The sequence below is a fragment of the Culex quinquefasciatus genome, chromosome 3 (assembly GCF_015732765.1).
Source record: "Culex quinquefasciatus strain JHB chromosome 3, VPISU_Cqui_1.0_pri_paternal, whole genome shotgun sequence".
NCBI lineage: Eukaryota > Metazoa > Arthropoda > Insecta > Diptera > Culicidae > Culex > Culex quinquefasciatus.
Genome location: NC_051863.1, coordinates 201,328,168 through 201,346,092, shown reverse-complemented (window position 1 = coordinate 201,346,092; position 17,925 = coordinate 201,328,168). Strand labels below are relative to the sequence as shown.

The 17,925-nt window shown below is 36.1% G+C and overlaps 2 protein-coding genes across 2 annotated transcripts; one reads left to right on the top strand and one right to left on the bottom strand.

Moving 5' to 3' along the window:
• Positions 1 to 2,006: 2,006 nt before the first annotated feature.
• LOC6032788 (ras-related GTP-binding protein C) lies at positions 2,007 to 3,672 on the bottom strand. The gene is made up of 5 exons (XM_001843275.2): positions 3,516 to 3,672; positions 3,001 to 3,456; positions 2,720 to 2,938; positions 2,517 to 2,659; positions 2,007 to 2,447 (listed from the first exon to the last, which is right to left on the bottom strand). The coding sequence occupies exons 1-5, from the start codon at positions 3,516 to 3,518 to the stop codon at positions 2,123 to 2,125; spliced, it is 1,146 nt and encodes a 381-aa protein (XP_001843327.2). The 5' UTR covers positions 3,519 to 3,672; the 3' UTR covers positions 2,007 to 2,122.
• A 5,391-nt stretch (positions 3,673 to 9,063) lies between these two features.
• Positions 9,064 to 14,194, top strand: LOC6032789 (phosphatidate phosphatase LPIN2). The gene is given in 8 exon segments (XM_001843276.2): positions 9,064 to 9,520; positions 9,523 to 9,588; positions 9,591 to 10,823; positions 10,826 to 11,432; positions 11,489 to 11,627; positions 11,684 to 11,896; positions 11,961 to 12,064; positions 13,253 to 14,194. Coding segments are annotated over 8 exon segments (3,081 nt in total). The 3' UTR covers positions 13,515 to 14,194.
• Positions 14,195 to 17,925: the final 3,731 nt, after the last annotated feature.

Below are 17,925 nucleotides of genomic sequence, written 5' to 3'. Positions count from 1 at the left end.
TCAATCAAACATCTAATTTTCAACTTATTGGGTTTTTTCATCAAAAATCGTTTTTATTTTTTTAAATGAGATAAATTATTAATAGAATTTATTAATTTTGTAAAATAGATTTACAAAAATACATTGTTATCAACATTGATGTAAATGCTCGTTCATTTTCTTTGAAAAAAGGTTTTGTGAATTCAAAAAGAACAATTCTTCCAAGAATTATTCCCCCTTTTTTTTGGTAAAATTATGTGAGTAATTTCTTTTTAACCAAAAAAGTCTTTTTGCATCATTAGTCCAAACAAAAATGTATACACTTTGGCAGCAGTGCAGGAAAAGTGTCATACAAATGTAAAAAAATCGATACCTTGAAACTTTCTTTTTAGAATAAAAAACTTTCTAAAAAACCCAAAACATTGATTTTTTCAACAACACATAAGGCGGGTACAAATTTCATTCAAAGTTTTTGCTGCCCCGAAAAATCGGGACAAAAAATTATTATTATTTTTTTCAAAAAACATCAAAATTTTAATGGAAATTTAAGTGAAATTTAAAATGCATTCCCTTGAGTTTAGAATCATTTTTAAGCATGTTTGGGTTGATTTAATAATCTATTGAATTTTTGAAAATTTTCGATCTTAAGTTTTTTTTCGTTAATTTTTTTGTTTTCGTCAAATCTTGCATTTTTTGAAGACTAATGATTGCAAAACAACTGAACTAGAGTAAAATGCATTTTTTAACACTTTTTGCATTCAAATGTTGAGACTATGGCTTGTTCTTTGAATTTTTATATTTTTTCAGATTTAAACATACTACACATACTTTTTTGAAGATGTAGCTATTTTCAATTAAAAAACAATTCTATTTTATCTCTAAAACAACAAATGGTTGAGAAAATTCTTTACTACATTCTTTTTTGAACATTTTTGATCCATTCTTTTGCTGCTGAGGTACAGGCCAAGAAAAATATTTCAAATGAGTGTATTTTGTGTGATAATTTGAAGGAAAAGTCTTGATCTTTAAATTTAGAGAGATATTTAGTGTAATGTTGTTTTCGTACCATGAGATCCATATTTTCCACTTACAAAAAATCCTAATTTTAATTTTATGCAAAACTAATATTTTAGCAAAGATGGGGTAAATGTCCACCATTACGGGGTTTGTCTTCCGGACCCCTGAGACAGCTCTTGGTACCCCCAGGGTACATGTACCCCAGGTTGAGAACCGCTGATAGAGCAAACATTTTGCTTTATTAAAAACAAATTCGCCTTGTAAAAGTATCATATATAGGATACAACAGATAAAAATCCATAGCCAAGAAGCATGAGTCTATCACACAAATTCAAACATAGATTTCGCGAATTCTTCATTTAGAATAACAGGAATAATATTCTTATTGAGAAAAGAACATATTGAATACTTTAAAGAGGCTTTTGTCAAATTTTAACGAAACTTAAATTTTTTTCCCGGTTTGTCGGTCGAATTCCCGAGTTTTTCCCGGTTTTCTCCCGATGGATAAAAATCCCGGTTTTTTCCCGGTTTTCCCGGTTTTTTCCCGAGGTGGCCACACTGAGTAATTGTAAAATGAGCATGTAAAGAGCTAAAGTTCAGCTTTTTATAAGCCAGCTTGATCGCACTAACTCAGCCTTCAAATTTAAAATATATAACAACATCACAAAATGTGTGTACATTCATGGAGGATTGACATGGCCGAGTTTGCAGAACAAGATATTTTGGCGACAAAAACTTTAGAAAAAAATGAGCATTTCTTTGTTCGGATTTTTTTTTAAATTTTAAGCTCAAAAACTGAACCAATGTTTTTTTTAAATAAAAATTTAAAAATCAATTTACAGAAATGTAAGGCCGATAAACCTCTATAATATAATGATAACAGTAGTTTTTTTTTTCAAGTTGCAAAAGATGATTTTTGCAGATTATTTTTTATTAATTTTCATATATTTATTTCAAATTTAAAGTTGTAAAAAATAAAACTTTTAAAATAGTATAAAAGACGCTGTAGATATCATGTACTCAACGGTTTTATTTGGCACTAAATCAATATTTTTACAAAATGTATTCAAAACACATGTTATTTAAGGCAATATGTTGTCAAAATTAAAATTATTCATAACATCTGTTAAGCACTGGTCAGCTGTTGATTTGATTCTAAATCCTGAACGCTGTCATTCAGTATAACTGATGAGCCGTCTTCCGCATCTGGATCAATTGCTTCCATTTTTTGATTTTTTAATCTAAGCTCAAACACTTGCGAAATGGCCTCTCGGAAACAAAGAAAGTTGTAATCTATAACTCCTTGTCGAGAAAAATTTTCTTCCCTGATGATGCATACAAGTGCCAAAAATTTGTTCACTTCGCGAAGGTACAGCACTGTGCAGTTATTCATTTTGATGAGGCTAGAACTTTGATTGTCAAACGCAGGGACGTCGGGATCATCTTTGGAGCTGCACAGAAAAAAATAAATAAAAATGAAGTAAATGTTTGGTGCGATTGTTCCAGTTTAAAAACCTTACCCGTAAATACACGATAGGTCAATAACAACGTCAATCATATCACAACAAAGTTCGTAGCTTTGCATATCAACCGGGGAGCAATCAGTTGCAATATATATCTTTGAAACAACATCAAACAAGAACGCTTTTTCAATTCCAGAGTTCTAAAACAGAAAACAAGAATCATTTGAATACGTATGCTTTCTTTACAAAAGAAATCTTACCGAAATGAAAATATTCAGTAAATTTTCCAACGTAGGTAGCTGGGGAATCAACTTTTGAACTACTTTAGAAAAAGCTTCAAATATTGAGTGGTCATATATGGACGTAAGGTGGAAGCTTAGATGGACTCCTTCTAGTCCGGCGTCCGCCAAATCGTCGGTAGCCCTCGAGTGAATGTCTCTTTGGGATTCCATTTTGAAATCATCGCTTACTCCATCTACCTAGAAACTCAATCAAAGTGTTAAAATGGATATTCGAGTGATTGAAGGTTAACAAAATCTACCTTATGGATGAAAACCTCAAACTTGATTCTTGGATTAACTTTGTAGGCTTTGGTAACAGTTTGATTCAACTTTGCGAGGGCTTCAATATAATCATCTTGTGCATCGATTACAAAAACTAATGCACCACATCCTCCAAAAATCATGTCAGAATCAAAAGTAGGATCAAAGAAATCTATTTGACCAGGAAAGTCCCAGATTTGAAACTGCACAAAACTGCTGTTGTTGATGTCATCCTTAACAATTTTGTTTGTTGATTCCAAGAACAATGTTTCGTTCGGGGACATTTTGTGGAAGACAACCTTCTGAATTGAGCTTTTTCCAGAGCGTCTTAGTCCCATAAGTAAAATTCGAGGCTTGTCATCTCCCGATCCTGAGGTGTCTTCTGGATCAAAATTTCCGTATCCGAAATCTTTAGGAAACGATCCAACCTGGTAGCCTTCTTCGTCCTGATAGCTCTGGAATATAAACTTGTCATTATCGGCTTCAGAACTTTAGATACAACAAGAAAACTTACCATGATGTATTTCGTATTTAAAATTGTTCAGTGATAAGCGAAAAACTCAGACAAAAACTAATGATTACACTCGCTTTTACAGATTGCAAAAACACTTTGTGGTAATACGATTGCGATGGATGACAGCAACTGAATACAATCAAAACACGTATTTGATAATATGGCGTATGTGCGGTTTAATTTGGAAAGGTGCAAATGTTCATATGGTACCAATTTATTTAGATACTGAAAATAGTGGTATATTTTTTTATAGTGTAGAAATTTGTCTAATGTGTAACTCGTACAGAAAATAAATCGGGAAATTCCATATTTTCATTTCATCTTTACATCGCTCTTTCAATAGACAGTTAACACACTGTTTCAGGTAGGCTCAATATTTTTGTTATAAAAACTAATCTGTACATGTGTTTACTGTAATCTGACGCAGAGTTTGAAACTAATTCAACACCAAATCAAAATACAATTCTAGTCAAGACTCAAGCAAAAACAGAAATAGTGACAAAACCTTTATCATTACTGGCATTACTAGTGCGTGTGATTTTTGTTGTTTATTGTATCTATTCATCTATCAGTTTCGAAACATTTTGTTCAGAAATATTTACTTGAAGTTAATAGTACTCAAATTTTTTTTTGACGTTAATGTCTTCCGAATTCCACAATTTTTAAAAGTCCTTGAAAATTGATCCTAATTTTTCAAGTTACAAATTAAAAATAATTAAATGCCATATGTATTAGCGTAAATGGTTCACATGATGATAAAATTCAATTCAGTTTGAAATTAATGCAATTTTACGCCTTTCAGAACGTCAATTTAAATACAAACAGGCTTTCTAAATAACTGAAGCACATTTACAATTTAATTTTCATACCTTTTTTACGCATATATTTTTTGTGCCGCTACCGAAAGAGCAAACAGTGTGTATTTAAAGTACAGTTCAAAGCTTGACATACAGCCAGTAATAACAAAAGTGTGGAAAGATGCTGACTATGGAAAGAATGAAAAGCATAGTTTGCACATTTTTATTTCACTTCATATTATTTTTGATCTCGTCTGGTTTACTACTAACATCAGCTCAAAACGGGTAAGATTATGTATCCAAAAAATGTGTTTTTATTTTCAATCAGCTATTTTTTTTTTGTTTTTCAGGCAGAATGATGGCCTAGTTTTTGGATCATTAAGTGGCAATGCGCCACCGAATTCATCTGTAATTGAATCATCCAAAGATGGAACAGATATTCCGGCAGATTTACGGCTTTAATTTTGACATCGTTTCAAGTGGAGCACCCAGCAATTGAATAAGATTAGCCAAAATACTAGCAAATGGTGCAAACTATAATAAAATGGAACCTATTCTGATTAACTTTTTGTGAGTTATTTAGCCGATTCGCCGAAGGTGAAAATTTTGAAATTATAAAATTCGAATTTCAAAAACAGACACATAGTGGAAAACCAAACCTACCTTCTTAATCGATTGATTATTTTTGTTTCAGCCTTAAAGTTGATTCACATGATGCTGATTTTCCTTTTAACACTTTTCATGAATCAAAAACAACAACAAAAAATCAAAAACTTTAAGCATTTTTTGTTGTTCAGATGTTTTATAAATGTTTTATAATACGCATACGGACTTGTTTCAAGATTTTCAAAAAAGTAACTGTAATCTACTTTTTTCCCGGAAATTTTCACTCGACTTTGTTTTGTAGGGTTATTTGACTACCTATTTCTTCGGTAAGTCATACATTTTTAATTTTTTTGATTTTTTGATCACGCAATAAAATAGCAGTCCTTTTTTCACAAGATTACACATGCACCATTGATCAATTGCATTAGTTTTTTATCACTATATGAATAAAAATATTGTCAAGGTTGAAAGAAAATCCCTTTTGACAACCACAACAAAAAATCTTATGAATGACAATCTGATCTGATCGCAGAGTGTCAAGGTGGATAATGTAAGGTAAGGTAGAGACCCTAAATAGGATTTAGGATCTCTAAGGTAAGGTGGATCTCTCATGTGTAAAAAAAAAGTTAACGCGAGCGCAGATTTCACATCTAGTTGTTTATCCCGCTCGCTCACTCAGCGGATTTTGGCAAAAAATTGAGCAGGATGCACTGAATGTTTTTCTTAGTCTATTTCAAGAAAACGTAAAACATGAAATTTAATCTGAAAAGTGTTTATTTTTTTTCATTTTTTGGGCTGGTTTTAACTGCGCATCAAAACAAAAACTTTGTTTTTTTTTCGGAAAATCGACCGAATTGGAACTCTTCCAAAATTTATTAAATTAGGGGAAATCTACCCTTTCCAATCAAAAACCTATCTTCGTCATATGGAGAGTTTGATGCTCGATTAAAGCTCCAAAAATACTATTTGGGCTATAAACTTACCAGCAACAGCACCGCCTCGAGTAAGCACGCAAATGTATGCCACCTACTGGCCAAAAAGATCACATTTAATGCACTTTTGATCATAATTTGTATTTTGCGAGACCACTTCTCATCATTTTGTTGGCACACACAGTGACACACACGAGAATCCCTCAAACGCTTAATGAATATCGCCAAAATTAACTTTTCACTTTCGCTTACTTTTTCACGGCGCTTAAGATATGAAATTGCTTCCAACTACCGGCAACATGTTCTTTTGATCATTATTAAGGCACTCACTTGAAGAATAATCCCGAAAAATGTAATAAATTAGCAAGCGCCATCAAAAATACAAACGCGCCAAGTCGTTTGACGTTTCAATTTTCACTTTGCATTCCAATCGAAGGCTGAAGAAAACCGAGCGAGAGACGAAGGCAAAAAAGAACAAAGGCTGGTCGTCAACACCACCAGCAGCACAGCCAGCGATGCCAGGAAACTTTCCCTATAAATGCCACTTTTCGTGAGTGTTCGTTTGAACTGTCAGCGCAAATGGCAACACTCGACAGAGTGTTGGAAGAAAAAGAACTAAGCCGATATTAGAAAAATGGACGTGGCCCAATGCATTCGCCTCGATTAGAATACCCTTGGGAATTTTTTTGTTAAATGCTTGGTAAAGAAATAGAATAACTTTTAGTGAAAGTGAAAATAAACAGAAATGTTCACAAAAACTTGCTCTACTCGTTGGTGTACTTGGTTTTAGTAAAATTCAAGGGAGACTCTAGATTATCCAGCATCATTCAAACACGACCGCTTATTAGGATTAAAATGGGTAGATTTCCCCTAAATAAATATTTTTATAGCATAAAATCAGCTAAAAACAAATTAAAAAAACAATACAGATTTTTTACTAAGCAAACACAGATCTCCCGTAAACAACAAATGGCAGCCCTGAATCGCAGTTGTCAAAATTTTAGGTCTCGGCTCAGCTCGTCCAGTCCATCTTTAAGTCTAGCCTGAATGGAACAAAAAGAAAAGTGTGGAAGTTAGAAAATAGATTCTAATTGTTCTTTAAAGTAAGCTGAATACTCTCTTCTTGATAAAAACTATTTCAAATCAGGTTCGTAGCTATCGCAAAAGATTTATTAATGAAAATAATCCATAATATGAAAATTAACTTTTTCAATAATATCATGCAAATTAGAGGTTTTTGTTATCACAAATTTACATTGAACTGCTTGCAAAGTATTTCTTGTGTTTTGCGTTGTGCTAAGTCTGCTTATAGTTTCATAATTCTCATTTCATTTACTTTTTTTTCTTTGTTTGAAAAGACAACCATCTTGGACATTGCCCTCAGCTAATAAATCAATAACAAATTTTCATCTAGACAAGCCGCTTTCTAATAAAGATTTTATTGTCACATCAAAGTTTTTCGGGGGAACAAATATTTTTAATAGATAATTGTGTCTACTGCTTGAAAAGTAGAAAAAACGCTCTGGCGAAATTGGTTACAAAAAATGCACTCAGTTGGCATGCACATAAGTAACTAACCATGTTGAATATGTCTCGCTCTTTATTGTAGTATTAGTGCAACTCCTTGGAACAGGTGATTCTAGCTATGGATCGTTCGATGTCTACTAGGCAATTACAGCCACCGTTCAAAACTTGATTTAAAATTTCACATGAATTCTACGTTGACTCATATTGCTGAACAAATCTGATAACTATCTTTCAATAAAATAGGAACCCTGAGCAGTTTTGTGCAAATATTTTGCTCAATTTGTTTAATTCTGGACATTACCCTAGAAAGGCCGCTTTGCGATTAGATTGACGTCACTATCTAAAACACGTAGACTGATAAGGTTGTGGCTGATAAGCACAAGTTGGTCTCTGAATAGTCAACTTGTAATCAGCGAGAGGAAGTTAAAAAATGTTGAAAGAATAAGTCGTCATGAATAGTGAAACAGTTGTTTACTACCCTACGCAATTTATATAGGCAGTACTCACAAGTACATAAGACGATGGCGCGATGCTCCACGGTTTCTGATTGGTTGATGCTATGAAGGCACGTCCCGTCGTCTCGCATTTTTATGCTGTTAAGTTGAGTTGTTTGTTTGCCATGCCGCAAGCTTGGCACAGGGACTAGTATGTAGATGATCATTCTATAAAAAGCTGTTTTTCATCTTGATATTAGAGGGTGTGTGTATCTGGCAGCTATTTCGCCAAAGAAACGTGAATATCTCATTTCAAAACAACTCTTGTCGGAGGCGTAAACAATATTTCCTGAGGCTTAGTTGAAAATTAAGCTTTACCTAGGAAACGATCAAACCCATGGTTGTTTTTCGCTGTTAGTTTTAATATTTTATTATGCGAGACAAGAAAATGTGTTTTTTACGTCTGTTATAGTGATTTATGATAGAAAAAGAAACATCCACATAGCTGTTATGATTTCTTTTTAATATTCGGTAATAGAGAGTTCCTGTCTTCAGAGATTATATGCATGTGTGCTTACTTCCTTGATTTTTTTTATTTATGACGATCTTTATTTAGGCATTCGTAGTGTGTGATATACATTTAATACACTGTAGACGTCGCACATACACCTTTATAGAAAAAGTTTAATAATAAATTCACCGGGAGTAAAAACAAACACCCAGCAATCCGTGCACCAATAGTCTGCCGAGCACTTTTTGGGGATGTGTTTCTTTCATTCACTTATTGTGGGTTTCTGCCCTTTTAAAATTCTGGTCCAGAAAAATTACCGTGCATACTCGATTACAATCACCAACAACAAAGTTGCGCACTCTCAGTTCATTGAATGGCAAAAGTTCCAACACGTGCTTTTCGATTTTTTACATGGTTTGACTTGCAACACGTTTAAAAAATCTGCCTCAAAAAGTATCGAGGCTTTGAGGCTTAACAAACCTTATCACTTCAGTTCATGAGGGCAAACTTCAGTCTGATTGTGCTTATCTATTCAACTCCAGAGTTTTTTTATCACACCTTAATTAACGAATTGCGGTTTTTTGAGTGAAAATAGCTTTTGTCCAATGCTTATCAATCTATCCCTTGAAAAAAAATTTTTAGTTATTTTATGTTATGTTTAACATTTCTAAAAGTGTATTTTTTCATCTTTCAATTACAGATCATCCGTAAAACGAGCAAAGAAATCACACAAAAGCAAACATGAATAGCATAGTAAAAGTGTTTAGCAACTTCAAAGAGTTTTACAGTGAAATAAATGGCGCTACCTTAACAGGAGCAATTGATGTGATAATAGTCGAACAGCCAGATGGATCGTACATGTGTTCTCCGTTCCACGTGCGGTTTGGAAAGCTTGGAGTGCTGCGCAGTCGGGAGAAGATTGTGGACATTGAGGTCAACGGTGAGCCTGTCGATATCCATATGAAGTTGGGAGAATCAGGCGAGGCATTTTTTGTCGAAGAGTGTCTTCCTGATGACGAAGAGGTGCCAGCTCACATGGCTACATCGCCGATTCCGAGCAGTTCGTTCATTGCGACCTTTGACGCTTCGATTGTTACTACTACGGAAAAGCAGCCAGAAGATACTCTGCCCAGACCACGTCGTAATTCGATAGATTTTTCCCAGGAAAATGGAGACACGGAAAAGGCGAAATTTGAGAACCAAAATCCGACTATAGTCACAGACGACACACGGACAATACAACCGGCAGGCCCGATTTGACACTTACGAAAAAGAATACACAACGCAGAAGATACGCCAAGAGTGGGCCGAAGTTGAGCAAGAGCAAATATTCCAAATGGAAGGCGTCGAGAGCTCCAATACCTCCTGGAACAATAGCACCCCTGTGGCGTCAGGCGAACAAGCAAAGCATTTCAAACCAATTGATTCAATAACAGAGTCGGAAAAAGCACCGAGCGCCGGACAGAATGCTAAAGATGAACAAACGTCACCGACGGCGGATGATAAGACTACGGCAGACTCCAAGTCGAAAAAGAAGCGAAGGAAGAAATCCATCATGAAAAAGAAGAACTCGCAGCGCAAAAATTCTTCAAGCAGTTCGGCTGGTTCTAACCACTCGGATCATAATGATGGTGCGGAAACAGATAGCCTGACAGCCTCACAAGTGACCGCCTCATCAAACAGTGGATCACTCAAAGACAACGAAGACATCGTTCCTATTGTTGAACCACCAATCGAAACTGAACCCTCGGTTGAACCAAAAGAAACCTCAGAACTGTCTCAGAACCGTATCCATGAGCTAGACATTCACTTCTTCAGTGACACGGAAGTTGCCTCTGGTACAAGTCCTCGTCAGTCACGACCGTCGACACCAATCCAGAGCGATACCGAGTTTGAAATCTCACAACGGGAGAACATGGAAGGCGACAACATGTCCGCTTCATGGAAATGGGGAGAACTTCCAACCAAGCCAGATGACCCGGAGGATCTCAACACTACCCAGGGAAAACAAGCTCAACGCAACTCAATGCTTAGCGGATTGATGAGTTTTATGAAGTATAACAAAAAATTACGCAAAAATGTTCCTGAAGGGTTGTATCTGTCGGACTTTGACGAATCCTTGGATCCTGAAGTTGCAGCTCTCTATTTTCCGCCGTCGTCTTCCAAACCACAAACAGGGCAGAGCGAAGAGGATCGGGAAAGTGGGAACGGTACCTCGCTTCCGCAGAGTCCAACATCGCTGGAGGGAGTAAAATCAATGGATTCTGATTACGACGACACTAAAACGGATAAATTAGACTTTGTCGCGCTTTCACTATGCGGTGGAATTGAGAATGGTGTTCCGTCGCACGAAGAGTTTGAGAAACATCGTCTGTTGTACACGGACGTGTGCAACAATCCTGCATTGTTCTCGTCACCTGATTTGGTTGTGCGTATCAATGAAAAATACTTGTCCTGGGCGGTTGCTTGCCCGCAAGTCATGACCATGTTAGCATTTCAAAGGCGCTCCCCAACGATGCTGGCGATGCATCGCAGAAAGGTCAACCCGAAGACGCATCTGTTGAAGACGGTCCCAATCAGCTGGATGTGCAGAAGAATAAATCGCAATCACAGCAGTCGCCGGCGGAAGCTGCTCGTGGTGGGCGTTGGTGGTACTGGCGTCGTTCAAATGATAAGTCCACAATCAAGATTGAAAACGAACAAGAATTGTCCTTGCCAGATGAGTCGAAAACTTCGGCGGCGGCGGCGACACAAACTTCCCGTTCAAATACTCCCGAAGACTCGGCTGTGCCTTCGCTTGCCAGCACAAATAAGGCCAAGGAAGACGGTTACAACGGGTCTTTGAGTTCCGAAGATGCTGACTTGTCGGTGGATCAAAGCGGTCGCAACGAGAGCAGCTACACTTTGAACAGTTCTGTTGAGAAGTATAGAAAAACGCTGCGCTTGTCATCGGATCAAATCGATAGCCTCAACCTCAACGAGGGAACGAACGAAATTGTCTTCAGCGTTACCACTGCCTACCAGGGCACATCTCGCTGCAAGTGCTTCTTGTTCAAGTGGAAGTACAACGACAAGGTGGTCATCTCCGACATCGATGGAACCATTACAAAGTATGTTAATTGGTACATGTTGCTGAACCATGTTCCCTAATGTTTCCGTTTTGCAGATCTGATGTGCTTGGTCATATTTTGCCCATGGTGGGGAAGAATTGGGAGCAAATTGGCGTCGCTCAGCTGTTTTCGAAAATAGAAGAAAACGGTTACAAGATGCTGTACCTGTCGGCGCGTGCGATTGGTCAAGCAAAGGTAAGCCATGTGAATGCTGTTTAGTACTGGGTCGCAATGAATGATTTTTCTTTCAGACGACTCGTGACTACCTTCAGTCGATTAGACAGGGCGACGTAAAACTTCCCGATGGGCCGCTTCTTCTGAACCCTACCTCACTGATGTCGGCGTTCCATCGTGAAGTGATTGAGAAGAAACCGGAGCAGTTTAAAATCGCTTGCCTGAGTGACATTCAAGCTTTGTTCCCGGATAAGAATCCGTTCTACGCGGGTTACGGCAATCGAATCAATGTGAGTTTGATAGTGTACAAGTACAAACATTTGAAAATAACGTTCTTCTACATTTATTTTTAAGGATGTCTGGGCGTACCGTGCTGTTGGAATACCAATTTCTCGCATATTCACCATCAACACAAAGGGAGAATTGAAACACGAGTTGACCCAAACATTCCAGTCTACGTAAGTTTCAAATCCTACTTTTTTATATATTTAAACAAAATGTGTCTCATTCCACAAACAACCATCTCAATGTGTCTTCGTGATGTTGGCAATCAGCATCAATCTTCACGCCAAAAGAATTGCAAACCGCTAACCATTATTTGGGTTTCATAAGAATTGTTCAACTTCAATCATCATGATATTGTTTATCATTATTTAGTTGTTTGATGAGTTATTTATTTCTTTTCTTACTTTTTCTGTTTTTTTCAAACACAACACAACAATTATGCATTCTTTCTCAATGAAACATTGAACTGTGCACAGTTATGCGGTGCAATCGTTGGTAGTCAATGATATATTCCCACCACTCATTCGCGAGTCGTTATCCATGTCTGAAGAGCTAGACTATGATGACGACGACGACGAAAATAAAGATGAAGAAGATAGCAGCATTGAGGACGGCGGATGTTCCGGTGCTAAACAGCGCAATAGTAGAGGCGGAAAATACAAAACTAGGCAACCGTTGAGTGCCCACTGTGACCAATGTACTCACGACGAGTTACAGTTCCGGTGTGACATTGAGTATTGAAAGGGCAAGCAAAGGGATTAACAGAGGCATCTAAAGACGCCAAAGCAGAAAAGACTGAATGTGCTGTCGAAACATGAAAAGAAATACAGCCGCGTTATGTGGTGGCTTGCTCTGTTTGTAAATATAAAATTGTTATGAAAACCAGTGCCAAAAACATGATTACCTGTAAATTCCGCGTGTGATTTTTTTTAAATGTTATTTCTCATCGCTTTACTGCGGGTAAGCAACTGCAAGTAGGTAGCATCCAGTAAGTACGTCATGCTAATGCTAACCAAAGTATTTTCCCGTTGTAATTTCCTTAATATATTCATGAATCTTCACGCTCCCTTTAATCTCCAAGAGCTTGACGTACTTTATGGATGCAGCCGCAACGTACTGTATGAATCACCCTAACCCGGTTGTTAAATTGTCATAAAACGCGCGATTTTCATGCTTTTAAACCATCATCGCTGTCTCTCCCTCTATCTGTCTGTATTGGTCTTAAATCATTATTGGATTTTGGTAAATGGCTATCACTTAGACTGGAACAGTGGAATTTGTTCATGCTACCTACATAAATATTCATAAACGTTAATTTATCCATGTGCGTTTGGTAAAGTTCATGTTTTTTTTTTTTACAGCTACGCCAACATGGCATACATCGTTGATCAGCTATTTCCACCGATCAAGCACATTGAAGCGGAGGATATCGAATTTACCAGTTTCAACTACTGGCGGGAACCACTCGCAGACATTGATCTTTGTTTGGATTTATCGGGCAATTCGCAAAGCGGAAGCGGCAGTTCAACACCCGTTGGCAGCGCCAGCGCCCTTCTTTCTGGCAAAGTGACCCCAACTATCACCCTTGTGCAGCAGGCATTGCCAACAATTCCGGAAAATTGAAACCATAAATTATTCATCCTTACACAACAATAATCAGTATCTTATATAAAGAAAAATGCGACAAATATTATCAAGCTTCACTCGAACGATTTCGCAGCTTATCGCTGAAAGGTATCTCCATTGGATGTATTCAGCTTTGTTTCGTGCCTCGTGGATAAGTTTGTTGATTCAAATCATTTGTCAATCCGTTTCTATGTTGTAACAAGTTTAGTTTGGAAATCCAGTATGAAAGATTGAAGTGTGCGTCTCTCGGAAAATAATATATTTTGATACAAAACCTAGAAGGAAGCATAACATCCTAGAATACGTCTCTCTGGTATCATCATTCTATGCTGATTTTTCATTTTTTTTATTTTATTTTATTTTTTTTTTGCTATGATTGATAAATCCAAAAAACAGCACATAAGTCTGTTTATTAACTTGTGGTAGGTGACAATGGTATGTGATAATAATTATTTTTTTTAAATTTAGTTCACGTTATTTCTAAGATTCAAGGCTCACATGATGAATCATTGAGACCATTGAAAGAAACCAAGAAATAAAGAAAAAATCATCCTTGTTTGCGAATTTATTTCTACAAAAGTATGCATCAAGTATCAAACGAAACAAACTAACTGTTCAAAAGAAACGAAAACGCAAAATCGCTTAGACATGATCGTTGAATAAACGCTAAATATGCTTAAACAAAGGTATTGTTTGTTAAATCCGAACTCCCTGGAAATCTGTAGCTGATCGAATTGGTGCATTGGGCTATTTTTGACATTAAATTAAATTTTGATTTTATTGTAACAGTTCAGGCTGGAACAAACTTCAACCCCCTCTTTGCAGGCCAAGGATTGATACCTAAGAGCATGCAATGGCACTGATCTTGTTGCGTGCTCATCGGTTGACGTTCAGGTAAGGAACATCCTGGAAGGAGCGTAACTAACTACATCCGTTTCTTGCAAGTGTCCTATTTTCTTACCTCCACGTTGGCTTGGTTTTCATGATGACCTAGCTGGTGGCCTGTGGAAACGGCTCGTAAACCTTTGACCACCGCGGGCCAGATTCGAGACTGCTGAAAGAAAAGGGCGCGTGGGAAAGGGAAGTAATTTGTGATTGTAGACGGTATTGTTTTGATTCGCAGTATGTTGAGTCAACTGCTGTGGATGTACCTGAAACATCGCACAACGGGGTTTCTCTTCTCTTCATTCTCAGCTACCACCTATCTCCTTTTTTTTATTTTGCTGATTCTTCTATTTAATACCCATCATTTGATTTTGATTTTACTAACTTTTAATTCTCGTAACTCTCAAAGCTTGTCCACTCTTTTTTACCAATTGATACTGCTGTAACAAACTTTGTTTTTTTTTTCCTTAAAAATATAAATTTCCTTAATGTACTAGTTATATTAAGTCTATTTATCATTTTCCTAATCTTTTTTGATTTTATTGCGAATTTATTTATTTCAATAATTCTTTATCTGTCCTATACATTATCATTACTATAATCTAAGCTTGTTTTTTATCTCTATTAACTTTTGTCTAATTTTACATCTACTGCATCCAGCTTCTCATTTTTATTCTTTAAAATACAATCATCATTCTCATACTATTAATTCTTGATTTTTTATAAAATATATTCTCTTTTACTGTCTATTGTTTTCAATCTTCACCCTTTTCTTAAAACAAGTGAGGTTTGAGCCCTTACTTAATTTATGGAATGGTTAAAGGATCAACAAAAAATATTACTATTGCACTTTTGGTAAACTTTTATAACATGCTTAGGACCAAACATTGTAACAAAACACCGCGACAAAATAAATATTAACATATAAACACGACTCAACACTAGGAAAGATTTCAGGAGAAAACAATACACAGTAAAATAACAACTAGTTTTTGAATTCATACTAAAAATAAAATAGTGTTTGCTTTAATGAAAGTTGACTGGCACACTTAAAATGGTTAGGGCAATGTACCACCCCCGGCCGAGTTAAAATGCGTAACCGAAAAAGAAGGTGTGCGCCTGGCACGAACACTCAAAGCGTGTTCTAGCGTGTTGCTCGTACTGACTCAGAGCAAGGGTGAAATGTAGGTGTAAGGGCAGTGCGTGTTCGTTGGGAACCTAGTGCATAAGATCGGTCAAGGCCCCCCCCCCCTCTCCGACACTAAAAATTGCGAATTGCGAAAACTTTTTGTCTCCCCCTCTTCAAAGTTGGCTCGAAAAATCAGGGGCCAAAAAAATTATATTTCAAATAACTCTATGGAAATTTCTGTGCTATCAGCTGAAATCAATTATAAATGCATTCCCCTGCTTTTAGAATCATTTTGAGCATGCTTAAGTTAAATTAAAAATGCTTTAGATAATTTAAAAAAAAGTTTTTCTTTCAATATTTTTTTTGTTTTCGTCAAATCTTACATTTTTTGAAATCTAAGGCCGATGCAAATATTTTTCAAACTTTTTGTCCCTCGGCTCTGGACGGTGTCGAGGGAGGGGTGCAAAAAAATATAAATATTGAAATAACAAGATATAATTTCATAATTTGCATGGAGAAGGTGTTTTAAAATGCATTTTACACTAGTTATGTTGTTTTGCAATCATTAGTTTTCAAAAAATGTAAGATTTGACGAAAACAAAAATTTTAAGCGAAAAAAAAACATTTTGCGATGATAATCATCAGGGATACTCAGGGGAATGCATTTTAAATTGATTTCAGCTGATTGCAGTTAAATTTCCATTGAAATTTTGAATTTATTTTTTCGGGCCAATTTTGTGGAGGGAGGGGGGGGGGAGACAAAACATTTAAATAAAATTTGTATCAGCCTAATGATTGCAAAACAACTGTTTTTTTTTGTTGAAACTATAGCTTGTTATTTCATTTTTTTGCGACAGATTTCTTTGCTGGTTTCTATGACATTTTTGTACACTTTTTAGCAAGAACAATTAATTGAAAAAATAATTGGAAAATGAAATAAAGTTTTTCAAATATTATTTAAGATTGTTTGAATTCTTTAGATTTTTTAGAGTAATCTGCTAGGTAATCTGTCTTCTACCGGAGATTATTTTTAATTTTATTTAATATTAGTACATATTTTATAATTTGGTCCTAAAATGAAGCTTAGATTGCTGATATTATTGTTTACAGCGATAAAGCTTATTTTTCTGAGTAAAATTACCCTTTGTACGACCACAAAAAGTTTAAAATGGTTTTTTAAAGCAATTTTGAAAAATTAACCTCGTGGTCCTTCTTGACAGAAAAGCTCCTACTTGACAGCTCGTTCCAAGGGGACCATAGTTGATCCATCGAAAAAATGTTGTCTTGTCAAATTTTTTGTTTGCATTAAAATGAAAAAAAGTGATCAGAAATAGTTTTTAATCGTGTTTTTTACCGTTGTACATAAAAATTGACATAGGGCTTTAGTACCCAATTGTATTTATTTATTGTAATTTAGACGAAAAGAAGCCTAGAATAGTGGCTTTTCTTGTTCAAGAAAAATAGTTTATTGCATTATTTACACTTTGATTTGTTATGAAAATTATTATCTTTCTGTAAACATAGAAAATGTAATTATATTTGAGTATTGATTAATTAAAAGGGGAGGGGGGAGGGTGGGGGGTTTAGTGGATTGCAAAAGGTTGAAAAACACTGACTTAGAGGGAGGGGTTCTCGTGGTCAGAATGAACTTGAAATTTAGCCTAGTGATGGGATTTCATGGGGTAGCCCCGAGCAAGCCCGGATTTGGACCACCCTAATGTTTATGCTTTGATAACACCGACCAAAAAATTTCTGCGCTGGCTCAACTCGAGGGTAAGCATGAAGTTTGGGTCCCCAGAAACAAGTGCACTTTGAATTTTTTCTTTTTGTATGGAGAATTAGTGCTGTTCGCTACTCCCACATATTGCATGCAATTTTGGCTGTCAAAATATTTTTCAAATATTCAAAGTGCACGTGTTTTTGGGGACCCCAAACTCAATTGCTTCCCCTCGAGTTGAGGCTGCGCAGTTACTTTTGTCCGTCATAATCACCCTAGCATGTTTGAGATCGTTAAATATATTTTTAATTTATATAAAATTACGATGTATATTGTGTAAAAATCGTCAATACTTAGATATTTTGGAAAAGAATGATTGCAAAACAACTGGAAAGGTGTACAAAGTTTGAAGAATATTTGCAACGACCTAAAAAGCGTTTTTCAAGAAAAATGTATATAAAATTGGAAATTTGAGCGCAAATGAGCCTTGGACGTCGTAAATCAATACATTCGACCTGCGGAAACATTTCACTCGAGCATGTGGAAATATTTCTCAATCTGTTATACAATGTTTTTAGAATCCCTTACCAATGTGTCCACGAAAGATGGTATGAATGTGTGAAATTATGGTTGCGCATGAAAGCCCTAGGGCTGGTGCCATAAAAGCACGCGAACCG